The sequence below is a fragment of the Musa acuminata genome, chromosome BXJ2-6, assembly GCF_036884655.1.
Source record: "Musa acuminata AAA Group cultivar baxijiao chromosome BXJ2-6, Cavendish_Baxijiao_AAA, whole genome shotgun sequence".
In the NCBI taxonomy this organism is placed as follows: domain Eukaryota; kingdom Viridiplantae; phylum Streptophyta; class Magnoliopsida; order Zingiberales; family Musaceae; genus Musa; species Musa acuminata.
In genome coordinates, this window is record NC_088343.1 from 37,646,296 (window position 1) to 37,664,999 (window position 18,704).

Sequence of the window (18,704 nt, forward strand, 5' to 3'; positions counted from 1 at the left end):
TCATGCGGTACCCTTTCATGTCCATCTGCAAAGGGTCAGTCTCCCCGAAACCTCTTATGGTCCGTTAAAAATCTATAAAAGAGAAGACGGGTTAGAGAAAGCATTTAACTCGGGATCCCACAAGCAACCATTTCCGCAAACACTTGAAAAGCAATACAAATTACAACCATAGACTTCGTAAGCTCTGAATGGTCATGTGATAAAAGGTCTAAGGTGGTTCGTCGCAGCCAAAAATCCCTAGAAGTGCCCACATGACCTTGCTATGGAACAAGACAGCGAACCAGCTCTAGACACTACCTCAAAGGCCCATCTAGCCATGTGCCACTCGGGTAGCTCCTAGGTGCTATGTTGGTTGACACTCCGTACCACTATACGAAGCTAACCTCCAAAATGACTGGATGGCTTATTTCTAGGCAGTTTTGCCTCTACATGACGACTACACATAACTTACGTTTACGAGCCTGAAACGATCACAAAAGCCAACCAAAATGGGGCTATCAAGCCTACTATAAGCCCTCTACATGCTATGCAAAGCATGAACAAGACCGAAAGACACAGATATACACGAACATTTTATTGTAAACTCTTTTTATAGCTTTGTCCATGACAATACCTTACTGAAACTTTTGTGGGAAAATTGAGATCAAGTTATGACAGTTTCAGTGACCAGATTGAGACTAGCCTGACTCTCTTCTTTTAAATGTAAAATTAAGTGTTAGATCTTAGATTTTCAAGTCTAAACTTTATTGGAGAAGTTATTTAATTTTGACTCTGTCAATCATCTTTGAACCATGAATATTCATGGTTTTTTCCTTAACTTGTCCCACGTCAAATTTGGCATCCGCTCTGCTATGTCACACAACAGATGGTCATAATGTCAAGTCTATTAGCCTACGAAATGCTCAAGGAAATTTATTTAGTTAGTTGTTTTATAATTTAGGACAAAAAGAAGCTACTAGTCAAGTTTTTCTTTAAATGTGATAAGACCTTAGGGTTTTATCATGGAAGAAAGGAGAGAAAAGGGGATGATCACTTTGAGGGGATCGACCTTCTTAATCACTTCGAGGGGATCGACCTTCTTGATCACTTCGAGGGGATCGGCCTCCTAGGATTTATCAAAAGACTGAATAACATTTCATTGCTTGCCGAAAAGAAACAGTTATATCCCTATTTATAGAGTTCCACCCAGAGTCCATCAGGACTTGGACTCTTAATAATAAATAAATAATAAATAAACCTCTATCCGATTTTAACTGGACTAAATAAACTCAATAAACATTATTTAAAAACTCAGAAAATAAAGGAATCCTAACAAAATGTTATGTTGTTCACTGGTCAGTCTTAAGAATCTCATGCATCATAAATGCCGGTAGATTTTCTTATTCTTGTGGTTTTCCTTTTCTTGGAGCTGTGATTTTGTCCTGAAGGTCTTGCTTTAAGATATCTAGTATCATCTATGTTGGTTGTACCACTGGCATGGCAAATACAAATCGTACAAAAGCAGCATGCCATGGTATCAGTTATTCTTTCTTGCTATTGAGCTCTATTTAGGACCATGAATTATATCAAAATAAAAATACCTATCTTATTTTTCAAACAATTTATCTAAATCTTTGAGAAATAAAGAATGGTTGTGGTTAATAATTGCCACTTGTTTACTGTCCAGTAAGGAGTGTCGTGCATATGAACTTCTAGATGGTTATCATATGCCTTTTAGGGGGCTAACACTACCAAAACAAGTCAATGACATGATATAACTAGATGGAATTGTCATATAACATGAATAAATATTAAGCAATGATGGCATGAATAATGACTACCATGAGTTAGTTTATATAAAGATTGTACAACATCACTCAACAAATCAAGTCATAAACAAACCTTATTCTTGTGTGCCTTCCACCTAGGTATGATCAAGAGGTGTTCAGTGGGACCTCTTGTATATGTTCTTCATATATTGCTGATACTCCTTTGTTCTATATGTGATACCATTACCATTATTGTTCTTTAATCATAAGACAAGGGGCTCAAAGCAATGTGGTTAAGGCTGCTCATGCATCTGACTCAAGGATGCGATAATTCTATTTATCAGCTTTTGGATGAGCATCATCATCTCCACCCTCCAAAGAGGCAGGGTTATATACACAGGACTTTAAACTTGATCTGACTATAGGCAAGCAAACTTGGCTAGCTCCCATGCCAGTTTGGTGCAGACTTGGTGTGCTTGGTATAGACCGTGGTTGCATCCCCTGGCTTATGCAACTCATCTTTCATTACTTTGAAAAAGGACTGTTCTAACCTTGAAGATTAAACTTGATCCAACTAAGCCAGTAAAAAATGGCTGGTTCACATTCAAGTTTGATGTGGACTTGGTATGCTTGGTATAAGATTGTGGTTCCATTCCTCGGCTCATGCAACTCATCATAATTTGAAAAAGATCTGTACTAATGTTGAAGATTATTGAGATGTCTCAAACAAAATAAATTTCTGAGAATTTGCATTTGCCTGATTAGGCAAATATGATATACTAAATGTAACCATCGTATTTGGTTGTGATGTTTCTTTTTCTAAATTGCATTTGATTAACATTTATCTTTTTAATCATTTTATTTGCTACAGGTCAATCATCGTTATACATAAACTGTGGAGGACACACTGTACATATAAATAAGAAAGGGACAACATATGAAGAAGATAGTGAGTCTGATGGTGCATCAAATTTCTTTGTGAGTTCTAACAAAAACTGGGCATTTAGTAGCACAGGTGTCTTCATGGACAATAATAATGACAATGATGAGTATGTGGTAGCAACAAGTTCTTTGAAGCTTTCGATGCCTGACTCAGATTTGTATAAAGAAGCACGCATTTCTCCTGTCTCCCTTACTTATTATGGGCTTTGTTTATTAGAAGGGAATTACTCTGTCAAACTTCACTTTGCAGAGATACAGATCACTAATGATGGATATGGCAGTCTTGGCAAACGGATTTTTGATATTTACATTCAGGTCTTCATCGGATCAATTGATCTATTTGTCTATATTCTAGACATATGTAGGACATAGATACATAAATACATAAAATCATGAATATCCATACACGTCGTATGGATACCAACCCGCATAAACATACTCAGATTTTAGTCCAATAATATTTGTTTGTACAGGGAAACCTTGTTTGGAAGGACTTCAATATCAGGGATGAGGCTAATGGGTCTGGTAATGCTATTATCAAGAGTACTAATGTGATGGTTACAGACAAACTTGAGATTCATTTATATTGGGCTGGCAATGGAACACAATCTCTTCCGGTTCGTGGGACCTATGGTCCTCTGATATCAGCTATTTCAGTGGAACCTAGTATGTAGTATTTTCTAAACATCTGAGTGCATATTCTTATTATTTGCTGATTATGAGCACTGTGTGAAGTTTTTCTGGTACAACTAAACTGAAGATTGTTCTTCCTTACTAATCTAAGTGGCAGAACAAAATGAAAATTTGTGTCACCTCTCTTAATCTCCACATGTATTGGCTTTTAAATGTTGATTGGTTGATGATTTTTGGTTAATGTGTAAATTAAAAGATCTACTTTATGAACTTATATGCCAATCAGTTAGTTATCTTAGACAATACCTACATTGAATACGACTTTAAGAGCAAGACACTTTCTGGTTTTCCATGTGCAAGACTCATTCTTACACGTTACTGATTGAGTTTTTCTGTCTCCTTTCTACTTATATATGTACTTAATGGACTGTTGTTCTCTTTTACCATGCAACTTTGTTTTACAATTAAGTTATATTAAGATGAGTTGTGTTTTCGATTATTTGGATGGATCATCATATGAGATGATGGTGTTCTTCCCAGCTTGATGTGCTTTCAATACTGCAGATTTCTCGCTAAGTAGTGGAAGGCGTACCAAAATTATTGTAGGTATCATTGTTTCAGTATCATGCCTGATCTTCTTGTTATTGAGTATATTGTGGAAGAAAGGCTGGCTTGGAGGCCAAACTGCAAAAGATAGAGGTAAGATTGAAGCACTTTCTAAATATGTGGGACAAAATACACTTTTGACTTCTCTTTATCAGTTATAAGGTGATATCTGCTAGAGCAAGTTTATAGTCTTTTAAGTGATGGGAACATTTTTTCTTGTTATTTCTTCAGTTCAATTTTAGAACTAAATATAAATCCACATTCATTCATAACATCAATTGATAAACAAATTTATATCTTTCATGAAGTTCTAATTATGGTGTTTATACTTTATAGATTCAAAGAAAATAAGATAGCATTATTTTGGTTTGTTTGAGAATTACGGGACAGTATCCCATTCTACAATCTTTGTGGCTTTCATCATAAATCAATTTTTTTTAGAGCAAATGTTTGTGAAAGTCTGATGCAGATTGTATATGTAATGTTTGCTATTTTTAAGTGCAATTTCTCAGAGGTTTTATTTCCAATAAGTACTTGTTATAAATATGCTTATGCTCTATAACAGATAATTTGTTTGATTATGTGTCGCATGGAAGCGACTGTTTTCGATTATTTCTATGACTTTTTTCTTTCATTGCTTTTCTTTGGCTTTTATGGTCATGTCTGCTATCACTGCTTCAAAAGCTGTGTGACTTATTTTGATAATGCTAGTTTCTTCCTGTTGGACAGAGCTGAGGGCTTTAGATCTGCGGACTGGACGTTTTACCTTAAGGCAAATAAAAATGGCTACCAGGAACTTCAGTGCTTCTAACAAGATTGGAGAAGGTGGTTTCGGACCAGTTTATAAGGTAATTGTTGAGTCACTATGTCTAGAACTATGTTCAAAATCACAGAAACTTGACTCGACTTTTGTTTGAGTTCAGTTGACTCAGTCTTGACTAAGTTCAAGTCTTAATTATAAAAATTATAGATAAGTTTTCTGTATGTTTTTAATGATTTGCATAATTATGTTCCCAAAACTGAAAATTGAATTGCAAATTCTTCATAACCATCCTATGACAAATACGAGGAAATAGGAAAGGCAATATATAAGAGTTCAGCCAAATACCATGAAGCAAATTAATTTGACTTGTATTTCATCACTTGGAATTTGGAAGATGAGTTGAAGTCTCCAAGTGAGGAAAAAAAGTTGTATTTGTTTTTCTAACTTGTAATGGGATGATAAAATCAACTTTCTTATATGTTAAACATCCTTCATAGAAGACTAGTTCTATCCTAATAAATGCTCGACACATTTTCTAATTACTTATGTGATATTAGCCATTTCAACTCAGCTCAGTTCAATAACTTGTTCTGTTGTTCCGAATAACTCGTTGAGTCAGATGAAGTTTGACTTAGGCAGCTGCATCAGGTACTGAGTTTACACAAAATCTAAACAAATTAACTCATTCAAACTTTCAATCAACTCAAGGAGAGGAGAGTCAAAACTCTGGTCTGGAACCATGATGGTAATTTTACTTCAATAATAGGAAAAATATACAACAAGACATGCAGAGCAACCTGAAGTGACTAGAGGTAGCTGGGAAGGATTGCATCAAATGTATATCTTTAATTTTTATTTTTCTTCGCAATTTTCTTTCTCTAGCATGCTTTCATCGAATCCTCTTGTCTGTTTCTTTTACTTCCTCTTTCTACATCCAATCCACTTTAGCCTTTGTACCCATATAGATTGTCTAATTTTGGGGTGAATCAAGTTGAAGTCTTGACAAACTTTATACACAAAAGGAGTTAATTTAGTCAATTAGCTCCCTGTACTGATCTATTTTTTTGAGTTGGTACTGAAGTTACAACCAAAACAAGAAAGTAAGACAAATTGTTCTCCTTAAACAAATACCGATACCTCTCATTCCGAGTGTACATACATTTTAATATGTTTATGTTCCATAATTATGGCTGAAATATGCCAAAAATTAAATCCTTGGTAGGACCAATCTAAGCATAACACCCATCTCAGTATGCACAAGGCAACATTCACCTTGCCAGGTGTCAACATACCTGGAAAGACTAATGCTCTGATGTCAATTGTCACCAACTAACATAAAAACTTATTGGCCAAAATGTTGATTACAATGGGCCGTTTAAGTTTTAACCACAAGTTAGGTCAATCTGATCCTGCATACTGATTTTGCCTAACTTCAACTCCTGATGTGGGTCAATTCAATGGAATTTAACTAAATGATTCAAGCGTCTTGACGTCATTTGATCCTAATCAATATTTTTGTTCTTATTTCTCCTTTCACCTCTACTGTAAATCTACTCAATTTGCATAACTGATATATAATATGTCCAAACTCTTTTAGACTATTCTCCCACCTTTATAGAGTTGTAACTTAAAAAGTATGCCTGTCTTCTTTACTAGTGCTGTGAACATGATATGAATATTCATTCTGTATTCAATGCAGGGCTTGTTACCAGATGGCACAATAGTTGCTGTGAAGCAACTTTCTTCCAAATCAAAACAAGGAAATCGTGAATTTTTAAATGAGTTAGGCATGATTTCTGCATTGCAGCATCCAAATCTTGTAAAACTTCATGGTTGCTGCATTGAAGGAAATCAGTTATTATTAGTGTATGAGTATATGGAAAATAACAGTCTTGCTCGTGCTCTTTTTGGTCAGTGGAATTCTTTTCCTTTTCTAACCTTTGCATATGATAATTGCTATATTTAACAAAAGAGTAGAACATATTTGAGTTCGATAAATTTAATGTTACAGGGAGTGAAGAATATCAACTGAAACTTGATTGGTCAACAAGGAAAAACATTTGCATTGGCATAGCAAAAGGCCTTGCATATATCCACGAGGAGTCGAGACTGAAGGTTGTTCACAGAGACATAAAAGCAACCAATATATTGCTAGACAAAGATCTTAATGCTAAGATATCCGACTTTGGTTTGGCTCGGCTTGATGAAGAGGAAAACACTCATATCAGCACACGAATAGCTGGAACTGTGTAAGCAATCAACACTACTCTATCTCATCGAAGCCCTGGTATACTTGTGTATCTCCACCAATGAACATAACTTTGGTCCTACAGTATTGATCCTTGAAACTATTGGAAGAAGAAATTGGTGAAGTTCATTTAATTTTTCACTTTATCTTTTTGAGCTTTTCATACTGATAATGGGATCATTTTGTCATTTTGCATGGAACATCAACATACAAGTACAACTAATAGATAAATTATTGTTAGTGATTCATTCACACACTTCTATGCATTAGCAATATTCACTGATACTTGCTCAGGTGAGATTTCATGGGGTATTTTTATGGGCTATTAGTGCTAAAATCAATATTTCTAAAATTGTTCCTCATCAAATCTAGTACTGGCGCATGATTTTGTTTTTCATGTGCTGCATTATGAACTAAGATTGAGACCATTATATCTGCTAGTAGGACAAAATGACAGGTTGAGAAGAACAACAATAAATGGTCCTGAATGTTTAAAGAAAAGATTGTGGTGCTAAATAATGTGATAATGGTCTATGTAAAAGAAGTCAACCCAATTGTTTGATTAAGAGAAAGTAAACTGGATTTATGGCCTTGGACATTTATGGGGTGAAGCCATCCATAAAAGATAAAATTAGATTTCGTGTAGTGAATTCAGCTTGCAGTCTTTTTATGTTATTCCTCTTGCCTTTGTTATATTTAATTATTAAATATATTTCAATACTTTGTTATTCCTCTTGCCTTTGGACGATGGATTAAATTTTAATTCGCCATATTGTTGGGTTATATTTCGATCCTTATTTTTTGTCATTGAAACTGAAAATGCCTTCACTTTGTTTAACTAATTTAATTTGATATAACAAAGTTGTTGCACCAGCTTTCTTTGGATCCAAAACAATCTACTTCAAAAGCTATATTCGTGTTTCTGTTTCGCTAAATCTCATAGGAAACATAGCCTATGCTTTTAGTTGTTCTCTTCTCACTTGTATTTTATATATTTTTATTCTATTCTCAACTTGTGATTCATCTGCAAGCCACCGGACCTCAAAAAAGAATTAAATCAATCTCCATACTATATGTGAAGTAGATTTACATTCAATTATTGGTAGCTAACTCAGATGCCCTGGTTTGCACCAAACATGGTCCTCAAATGAAAGCTTCACAAAGGTGAGGCTTAGCTTACAAGTAAAATCTGTTCCTAGCTTATGATCAATTTTCCCATGCTTGCTTAGATCTAACTTGAAGTTCTGGTCTGAACTGCCATGCTGAAGAGCTAATGTTTTATCAAGTTATCAGTTCAACAGTATTTGAAGGAATCGTTTTCTGTGGCGCCTGTTTAATTTACAAAAAGCACTATTTCTGGTTTGTGGCATCATTCAGCAAGCCTTATAGACTAATTTTGGTGTCTCAGAGGATACATGGCACCGGAATATGCTACCCGCGGTTACCTGACTGAAAAAGCAGATGTATACAGCTTCGGGGTTGTCACTTTGGAACTTGTCAGTGGAACCAGCGTCATGAGTTTCAGAAAGGAAGGCAGCATGCATCTTCTGGACTGGGTAAGCATAGTTGTCCAATTTCCCATCGACTTCCAGTACTTTCTTTGATTGTTGATTTAAGAGATTAGCTATTATGTGTAGAAATAATCTGTACCACATCTTTGATTGTAAGCATAGCTGTCCAATTTCCCATCTGACTTCCAGTATTTTCTTTGATTGTGGATTTAAGAGACTAGTTATTATGTATAGAAATAATCTGTACCACATCTTTGATTGTTGATAGAAACGGTCTGTACCACATCTTTGATTGTTGATTTAAGAGACTAGCTACTATGTCTAGAAATAACCTTTACCACATTCTTTTCACCCTGGTGATTCAGGTGCAAATCCTGCGAGAGGAAGGCAAGCTGGAGAAATTTGTGGATCCGAGACTGGGAACGGATTTCAACCAGGAAGAGGCGATTCGGTTGATAAATGTAGGTCTGCTATGCATAAATTCATCACCATTGCCAAGACCACCCATGTCTGCTGTGGTAAGCATGCTGGTGGAAGCCCAAACAAGTATTGTAGATGCCACGCCAGAGCAGATCTTCTCGACTGATGATTTCGAGATCCAGGTAAGTGGAAAACGATACCCAAGTTCAGGAGACAGCCAGACCAAGAGCTTCTTAGTTGAGGGGGGGGGATCTGTCCATGGTTCTACCACATCATCATCATCCGATCTGTACCCCCTCAATTTAGATTCACTTTATCGGAACCGAAGATGCTAAAAAGACTCGATCGGGATGTGCTAAACCTGAATCAGGAGAACTTGTCGAGTAGATACTCCATTCTGTTTGAAATTTGCAGTATGTAGTGTAAGACAGACAATCCGATCATTCGTGCTTATATTGAATAAGGTTCGAACCTTTCATGCTTACTTTGTATCGTCCTGAGTTGCTTTGATGTTTCACTGCGATGCACACAAGGCATGACGGAGTCTTTTGCGGCGCTGATGCTGCCACCTGCTTCGATCTAGTTCGAGGACGATGGACGCATGTCGTGGCGCGCAGATCTGAAGAAGGGAGATAGATGCTGGTGGACATTCTCGATAAATGTAAATGGCTGCAAGGGGTGGTTGACTTCTTACCTTTATTTTTTTTGTGCCTCGGTTGAAGAAGCGGATCACGAGACGTGTATTTGTTTGTTGACCGTACGTTTCTCCTTGCCGGAGTGGCTTCTACATACACAGTTCCCGGTCAATCTTGTCTAATCTGTCTTTGCATTGCCAGAGGAAAAGTGTGGGTCGCCTGCAGCTTTGCGTGGAGAGCCGACCAAGCGTTGGAATGCGACCCAACCATGCATGAGTCCTCGCTTGCCGGGCGATCGGTCCGACCGAAACATGGTACACATCAGCTGCCTCGGTCGAGGCATCAACCAGGAAAGAAATCCTTCTCGTCCGTCCATACCGTGGGTCCCACAGTCTGAGCTTTAGATCAGACCAATGGAGATCGTGAACTTTGCTGATTGGATACGCACCACCAAACCCTCGAGGGATGTCCACCGAAGCGAGGGAGCGATGGGATGCGTAGTTGGTCATTTGTTTGTGCGGACCGGTCAACTCCTAATCCTCCTTAGAAAACGCGTTCTTTTTATTTTGTTTCTGACGATACCGGCGGTCAAAAAGTCCACCCCCTCTGCACTCCATAGAAACCAATCCCCCTTCTCTCTCTCTCGCGCCTCGCTGCCCCCCATTCCATTCCCCGTCGTCGATCGCCCTTCTTCCCCAACCTATCTTTCGCCGTCTCTCGTCTCGCGCTCTCCCTTGGAAGAACAAAGCTCGTTCCTTTTCAGGAAGGAGGGTGGCGCGGTGGACGGGGGCGCGGAGAAGGTAGAGAGACGACATGAGATGAGATCGAACCCTTGTGTGATGCGCTTTAGCACTGCTACTGCGTCGAGTCAGGCGGAGCTGTTCGAATGGAGAGGGCACGGGCGGCGGCGGCAGCCGGGGGATCGGACGCTCTGATCGCGACGCTAACGAACGCGGTGCAGGCGCTCGGCCGGGGATTCGACGTCACCTCCGACGCGCGGCTCCTCTACTGCAAGGGAGCGCCCGGGTCACGCCTCGTCCTGCTCGACGACACGCGGACGAGGAGCTTGGTCATTGCAGACGACGGCGGCAGCGGCAGCAGCATCGGCCAGATCGTTCTCCCGGATGTCCTCTTGGACGTCAAGATCTGCAGGGAGAGGGACCGGCGGGAACCCTCTCGCGTCTGTAATTTCCAACAGGTAATTCCGGCTCATCTAATGGATTCGTAGTTTTCGGGATTTGTCATATGGTCTGGTCTGTTCTTGCGCTCAGGGACAGGAATAATCCTCTTTAGGGCTTCTTTTTTTTTAGATCAGGTGTTGGTCGATTCTGATTTTTTTTTTCTGAAATGAAATGCTTGATGTTTTTTGTTTGTATGTGAACTTTCTCTTTTCCATTTAATCTGAGAAATTCTGCTTGTAAATTGCATGAGATTTTGTTTTACTGTTCTTATATATCTTCGAGGACAGTGTTCTGGACATAAAACTTTCACTCACCAGAAGAAGAAGAGTGCCTAATGTTGCATATCTTAAGTTCTCCACATATCTCATAATTTCTACGATGCATCTCCTTCTTAAGGAAAAATGAAAAGGAATCGCACATGAAAAGGAGCATAGTAAGCATATTGATCAATTCTACTCATTGACTCATGAAATGGGGTCCGATGTCCGAGAGAAGCATCTCCAATGTTGAACGAGTCCAACTGTTACTGTGCTAAGAAGGAAAAAAGAGATCAATCGGCACATTTCAGAGTATCTACTGAAGACTTGGACTAATTATTAGGAACCTTTTTGCTTCAAGGATGACATTGTTCCGCAGATAACCCTTTTATGCCCACTATTGGAATGTGGCGAATTTAAAGAGAGTTTGATGCTTAGACAAGCTTCTTTATTGCCATGTGTGTAGATTTAGAGAGAGTTGATAGGAACAAAGAAAGGTAGAATGTTCTATTTAGGGGCCCTCCCCTATGATAGATCATCTTTGTCTGAAAGTTGATGCATCTTTATAGACTCATATGCAAACAATAGGCTTCCTTAATTCATCACTAGGTCCTGAGTATGTAGTCATCAGGAAGAAATGAGTTCCTTAAGAGAACTTTTATTGTTTTACTTTAGGCTGTACTAATGGAAAGGTCTGTGACTCTGCAATAAGCGATAAGTTATTTACTTTGAGCGTTGGGGATAGGTGGCACTGGAACTTCTGTTGTGGGTGTTGTTGCACAAATTTGTTACCCTGGATCATGTATATACTAGAGCATTCTTCTAAGGAAGTTAATTGAAGTAGAACGTATTTGAACCAGTGGCTGTGCACAAAGATTAAGGATAATAAATCATAATTTAAGGTGTCTATTGCAGAATGTTGAGACCTGCTTCTGAAATATGTAGTTCTAGTGATAGTATTAGCTGAAAGCTAGGAATAGTGCCAAATAAGGTAGAGTAAGGGGAACTTGATCTAGGAGAGTTTAGATATGATCAGAACTTGGACAGATCTCTGTATGCACTGACACAGAAGCGAATCGAATCATATTGAGGTGCCTCAAAGAAACAGGAAATGGTAGAGGGTTTGTAAGAAAGGAATACCAAATAACCAAGATCATAACCATTTCTAATGACATTGGCTTCAACAAAAACCAAATGATGAGAGAAACTTATTTCTCTATTGAACCAAATAATTGGGGGAAGGATTTTGCTTTCATCGAAATGTATGTTTTGATGTCATTTTTCAGACCTGAGTTTTTTTATGCATGTAATAGTCAATTCTGGTTTGCAGAAAACTGATGACTGCAGGGATAGTCTGTGGTGGGTATGATCATGGATCAAAATTGCATAAAGAGGCATCTCGAGGTAGATTTTCTGAAGAAAAACGTTTGTGGTTTGGATATGTGCAAAATGAATTTTCTGTAAACCAGTTGGGAAAGATCTCATTCTAAAATCAGCTGTTACAGGGAGACAGAGAATTACGGAAAAAAAAACTTGATTAGGAATAGTTAAGGGCATGATGATTGTTGGATAATCGAAGATTTTGTCCTCTTCAGAGTTAATAATAGGAAATAATCATGGCATATACAAGTATTTGAGGGTAAAAATTGTTCTTCTTGTTGCTGAGAATAAATGCTTGTTATAGCAATGGATTAATAGCGATATTGATAGGTTCCATATGCAAGCAGTCTCTAGATTGAGCAGAGAATGAGTATCAATGCCTTTTCCAAGTAATGGTGATTACTCATAGGTATCAATATGCCATTTTTCCTTGTCTGATGAGTTTTTGGCTCGCAGTTAGACCTAATGTTAGCAGAAGTAATGAAGAACATTTTTATGGTCTTAGGAAGGAGCAGTATATATGTCATTTGTTGCAAATTGGCTACTAGGCTCTCCAAAGTAACCAAGGTTATTTGATGCATTATGACTTGTTCTAATACAAACAACTCCATGACAAAATCTATGCCTCTATGAGAAAGATGAGAATCCATATGCTAATTACCAAGTCTGCTCTCTCTGATGTATGGTAACCTATATTGGAACATATGATATTCATGCCTATTAACCTTTTGGGAACTGAAATTTGTAGACACAAATTTTTTTACATTAAAATAAGAACTTTCATTGAAAAAGAGATGAGAAGTTAAAGTGGTCATTGACATTCTATTGATAATGAGATTGCAAAGAGCCTAAGTGCTTGTGCAGATTTGTGAAGAATAATTCCATCCTGTACAATATATTGATTTAGTAGATTCATAGTAACATCGGTTTTGTTGCTTTTACTTTGGTGTGATACACTTCTACTAGCTGTTTGCTTTATTGTTTCAGTTCTATATACTGGAGCCAGTTTCATCTACAAATGTAAGAATAAGCAATAGTATTATCTCTTATTTAACACACTTGCTCATACCATTTTCATGTGTGATTCAGAGCGGTTTTTGCATCTTGTGGATTACTTTTTACTATAAACACATTTGTGCCCCCTGCAACCACCTACTACTGCTGTTTTGTTTTGTCAGATGGCTGAGCATTTCAATAAGAAGTCAGGTTTATCTGGAACAGTACCTCTTGGTAGCTTTAACTCAATGTTCAGTTTCACTGGATCATGGAAAGTCGATGCTGCAGCAACGAAAGCCCTTGCCATGGATGGTTTTTATTTTCCTTTATATAAAGCCAAACTTACAAGTGATGATTTATTGCTCCGGGATGATGTCAAGCGTGCTGTTCCTCACAGTTGGGATCCACCACTGTTGGCTAGGTTAGTAGGTAATAGACTTGTTTTCATCATGACTAGGTATTGTAAAACTAGATTTTGATTTTTTCTCTGTTTGGTGGATATCTAGCTTTTTTTTCCATTGTATATTTTCTTGGCTTCCATAGGGAAGTTATCAACCGTCTGAAATGAACTTAATTCATCTCATCTGATTGTTGGGTTTTTCATTTACCCCTCGTTCAGCTTCATTGAGAATTTTGGCACCCATATTATCACATCAGTTACTATTGGTGGTAAAGATGAATTGTATATCAAGCAACACCATTCATCTCAGTTATCAGAATCAGAAATTGAGAAGTATGTTAAGGACATTGGGGATCAGAGATTCTTGAACATGGAACACCAAACGCTTAATGCCCCCTTGAATTACAAAGAGAAGGTCAGTGCCTTCTGTAGTCTTAAATACCATACTGTATTACATCATATGTATTATTGTCATACTATATCCATCTTCTATTAGTAACATTGACATGCCAGCTCATCTATCTAGGGCTGCATCTCTGAGGAAAATGTTCTAGAGCTTCTGTCTGATACATATATTTGCAATTTATTAACCCCACAAAGTGATGAACTAAAATGTAATATCTTAAAAACCAGCTGGATCATACGTAGGTTAATTATTTCTTTATTCATCTACTTTTATTTGGTTATTGATATACATTATTCTCAAAGGGCTTCCATGTGCATGCTATGGAGATATTTTCACATTTTACATGTCATACATAAGATTGGAAGGAACCTCATTTTATAGAATTAACCTCACCAGATGCTCAAATCCAGTTATTATATTTTGTGGTCTTTGTATTTTGATATTGCTTAGAATATCCTCATGTTAAAGCTGAGGTATTTGAATTTTGAGCAATGAAATTTATACTGATTCTGAATCTTCTATAATTCAATCATGTGTTGCTTCTTGTTTGGCACCTTCTAGTGCTATGGGCAACCTAGGGTCAGAGAACTGAATTGTGAAGTTAAAGCAGTAGGGTGCCCAGTGGTCGAGAAGAGACATCTACTAAGAAAAAATGAGGGCTGTGGCAACAGGAAGATCCCATGGAATAGGGTATTCTTGGTGCTTATAAAATTATAAGAAGGAATATTTGATTCTAGAAATTTTCTTGCTGAACTTTTTATCTGCCTGTTGTACTATTCTTTAGTCCCATCCTCAATAGATTTGCCATATGGAGAGAACCAGAGCAAAAGAAAATTGCAATATTATTTATGTTTTTTTTTGGGTTCTGTTCTTGGCATAAGATTGTTTTTCTGAAGGATAAAATGATGAATAATTGATTGAACTGGTATGTGAGAGTAAATAGTGATATACCATAGCATTGGCAAAGAGAGGATCATGATTTTTACAGAAGAATTAAGAAATATTGGGGCATAAAGGTGAAGGTAGTTTGGAGTGAGGTATGTAGGCATGGAAAAGGATATATGAAACTGGCTTCAATTTAGGCAATTGAATCATGGACTAATGGTTTAGGTTTCAATTGATAGAAACTTGGAGAAGGGCTTCTAAAAGAAGATTCTTATGAAGTGGATATCAAACCAAAGAGTATACTCGTCTCTACAATGATTGATAAATCTAATCAGGAGCAAACTACAGTAGATTTTTAAAATCTTTTTCCCTTTCAAGCAAAGTATTGTCAGTATTTTGTGATTGCTAGGTACTAATGTAATAGAAAAGTTAATTGTGTTGGGCCTGTTCGCCACACTTAATAGGCATGTCCCTGTTCTCAATCTTATGTCAAGATTATTCATGCATATAAATAGTAATCTTTAGCTGTTAGAGAGATTGCAAAGCAATAGCCGTTTGCTGGAAGTCTGTCACTATTCTATACTATACTGTAAATAGTATTTCTTTTAATATCACTAAGGTGATGCTTCCTCTTTTGCAGGATGTTACTGTAATCTTTAGAAGGAGGGGCGGTGATGATCTTGTCCAAAATCATGCAGAGTGGGTGCACACCATTTCTTCAGCACCAGATGTCATCAATATGACTTTTCTTCCTATTGTTTCTCTTCTGAATGGACTACCTGGAATTCAGAATCTATCTCGTGCTGTTGACTTATATTTGGAGTGTAAGTGCTAGTTAATTCTTTGTTGCACCTCTGTTGTTTAATATTGACATCTGGATAGCCTGAATAATTCATTTTTTGGGAAGATTTTCTACAAAATTTGAACTTTAAGGAGTCTAGAGGTTTAAATTGGGAGTAGTTTCTATGCCACTACATGGTAAATGATATGTTGTCATGGTACTTCAAGCTTTTGAGAAGAAAAAATTAATTGACCTATATAGTGCTTAATTAGACTTGCTGAATTAGTTTTGGTAACAGAGGAGATCATATTTATGTGCAGCATTATCTAAAGCTGGTGTATAATCTTAGCAACATATAATATATAGTTGAACTCACTGAAGATGCATTTATCGCAAGGATGATTTTACTTTTGAATACATTTTTCTACTAGAATTTTCTCATCTGATTGAACTTAGCTTTGTTATTCTTAACTTGTATTGAGAAGAACATATACCCCATTTGAAGCTTTGAAACTTTGATGAGATCAGTACTTCGAGGTCAAATTAGAATAATTCTTACATAATAGAGGATGTATAGGGAAGCAACTTATCAGTGAACATGACTTTCATAATATGGGGATTTCAAAATCTACTATTAATTCAGCAACCAAATATTTATGACTTGAAATTTTGTACTTTGTGAACCTTGATTGGTGAGTTGATGAGTTGTGTGTGCATGTGTTTTTGGCAATTTTTGGGGGTTGCCATTTCATGTTTATATTTATAGAACACCTTTCTCCAGATAAGCCCCCCATAGAGGAACTGCAGTATTTTTTGGAGTTTCAAGTACAGAGAGTTTGGGCTCCAGCACCTGTTAACATTCCTGGACACCAGAGAAAGGAACCTGTATGCCCTTCTCTTCAGTTCAGCTTAATGGGCCCCAAGCTCTACATTAGCGCAGAACAGGTAATGGGATACAAATTCTTTATTGTTTTCAATAAACAAATTTTACAAAATTTATCTTGTATCAGTCGTATGAGAATTATGAATCCTACTTAATTTCTCACCAACATTGCCATCTTATGGTTTAGCATATTCCTCTCTCATCTTTCATATGCGAGATGAAATATTTTCGATTATGGATCAGCAAACAGACTAAATTTAATTTCCCATGATTATTCATATTATTGTAGTAATAAAGCTTCAGTTAGTGGAGGAATTGCTTGCATGTGAGCATAGTATGAGTGGTATAACATCTGATCATCATTTCTTCTGTGCACTATTGTGCAGATTGACTAAACCCAGTTTTGGATAGAATTCTACCCTATAGCTTCAGTGAGCAGAACTTCAACTTCCTGAAGAAGTAAAAAAATTTATCCGATCTGTTTATTTTCTCTGAATTTGCTGATGCATCGTAAAATGTAGTAGTTGCTGGTTGCAAAGCCTGAGAGAACTTATTCTTTAAGTTGGATCCCTTGTTCTAGGCTTCAGTAATATATGAAATAGAGAAATTCTAATTGGAGCGAGTCTTGTTCGCCCCACCACACACACACATGTATGAACACACAACTCCTACTAAAGAAGAGTGCAAACTTAAAAAAACTTTAACAATGTCTTCATTAATTCTATTACCTATATGGAAATCGAGTGATTTCTTGGATCTTTATAGCACACTGGTATATATCTATAGTATAAATTACCGGCACACAATAGTGGAGGAAAAAAGCACTGGAAGATTGACATAATTAATATATTGTGTTAGCTATATTCTCCGTAAACTCTCTTATTGCCTTATTTATAGTGGTATTCTATGTTATTTAATGCAAACTGATGGCACCTTAATAGGTACGAACTACATATGTTCTTCGTAGCTGACTTTTATAACTTGATGCAGGTATCTGTTGGCCGTAAACCCGTCACTGGCCTCAGGCTAAGCCTTGAAGGAAGCAAACAAAACCGACTAGCCATCCATTTGCAGCATCTCGCAACCTTACCAAAGATATTCCTACCTCACTGGGACTCCCATGTTGCAATTGGCCCGCCTAAGTGGCACGGCCCCGAGGAGCAAGATTGCCGCTGGTTTGAACCCATTAAATGGAAGAACTTTGCACATGTTAGCACCGCTCCGATTGAGAGTACCGAAACAAACATTGGTGATCTATCTGGCGTCTACATAGTAACAGGAGCTCAGCTGGGGGTATGGGATTTCGGTGCCAAGAGTGTCCTACACCTCAAACTATTGTTTTCCAAGGTCCCTGGGTGCACCATACGGAGATCAGTATGGGATCATAATCCATGCCCTACCTTCGCCCAGAAATTAGATGACACTTCATCTTCCACTTCAGGGGACAATTCCAAGCTTGCAAAGATTGTTGACATGACAGAGATGTTGAAGGGGCCACAAGATGTACCAGGCCACTGGTTAGTCACAGGAGCTAAGCTAGGGGTTGAAAAGGGGAAGATTGTTGTCCGTGTAAAGTATTCCTTGTTGAACTATTGATACTGATGTTACTTGTCCAAATCTTGCTTGTTGTATTCACCTTCCTGTAAGGCATTCTTTCTATGGGTAGCATGCGTTGTTTTGTTCTTCCTGTACATTTCTAGACATAAAATGTTGTTTATCACAGGGTTTTTGTTGATGTCTTCCTTTTTCTCATTCGTCTTCTTTTGTTGTTTCTTTTGTTCAAGATGGTTAGTGTGATGTGTAACATTAGAAACAGTTCTTGATGTTGAAGCTTTGATGGTGTTGTGTCTCCAACCATGTGTTACAGCTTACCTGTGAAACTTATTATTCTTTAAGACGATTGCATACAATAATAAATGTCTCCGCTTAGGCCAAAAGCGACTCCTTTATTTGACCTAATTATTTGTCTTTCATGCAAACAGCTCGGTATTCATTCTTTTATATCTCGGCTTATATGCCTGTTTATGTA

General features: G+C 37.4%; 2 protein-coding genes and 1 long non-coding RNA gene across 9 annotated transcripts in view; 2 read left to right on the forward strand and 1 right to left on the reverse strand.

Moving 5' to 3' along the window:
• Window positions 1–9,355, forward strand: part of LOC103989113 (probable LRR receptor-like serine/threonine-protein kinase At1g07650) — a 32,761-nt gene extending 23,406 nt beyond the window's left edge. For all 7 annotated transcript variants that reach the window (XM_065113920.1, XM_065113924.1, XM_065113921.1 and 4 more), the window contains 8 exons: window positions 2,620–3,005; window positions 3,164–3,356; window positions 3,888–4,022; window positions 4,659–4,777; window positions 6,392–6,602; window positions 6,704–6,941; window positions 8,349–8,496; window positions 8,817–9,355. In XM_065113920.1, the coding sequence (XP_064969992.1) occupies window positions 2,620–3,005; window positions 3,164–3,356; window positions 3,888–4,022; window positions 4,659–4,777; window positions 6,392–6,602; window positions 6,704–6,941; window positions 8,349–8,496; window positions 8,817–9,206 (1,820 nt within the window). In that variant the 3' untranslated portion in view covers window positions 9,207–9,355. The remainder of the gene's footprint in view (window positions 1–2,619; window positions 3,006–3,163; window positions 3,357–3,887; window positions 4,023–4,658; window positions 4,778–6,391; window positions 6,603–6,703; window positions 6,942–8,348; window positions 8,497–8,816) is intronic.
• Window positions 9,162–9,592, reverse strand: LOC135615437 (uncharacterized). Its single transcript, XR_010488025.1, has 2 exons — window positions 9,357–9,592; window positions 9,162–9,268 (listed from the first exon to the last, which is right to left on the reverse strand). It is a non-coding gene; the product is annotated as an uncharacterized LOC135615437 (long non-coding RNA).
• Window positions 9,593–10,091: 499 nt separating this feature from the next.
• LOC135615438 (MACPF domain-containing protein CAD1-like) lies at window positions 10,092–18,427 on the forward strand. The gene is made up of 6 exons (XM_065113928.1): window positions 10,092–10,704; window positions 13,503–13,741; window positions 13,940–14,135; window positions 15,652–15,835; window positions 16,574–16,737; window positions 17,666–18,427. Exons 1-6 carry the CDS (start codon window positions 10,393–10,395, stop codon window positions 18,269–18,271), a joined length of 1,701 nt encoding a protein of 566 aa, XP_064970000.1. The 5' UTR covers window positions 10,092–10,392; the 3' UTR covers window positions 18,272–18,427.
• Window positions 18,428–18,704: the final 277 nt, after the last annotated feature.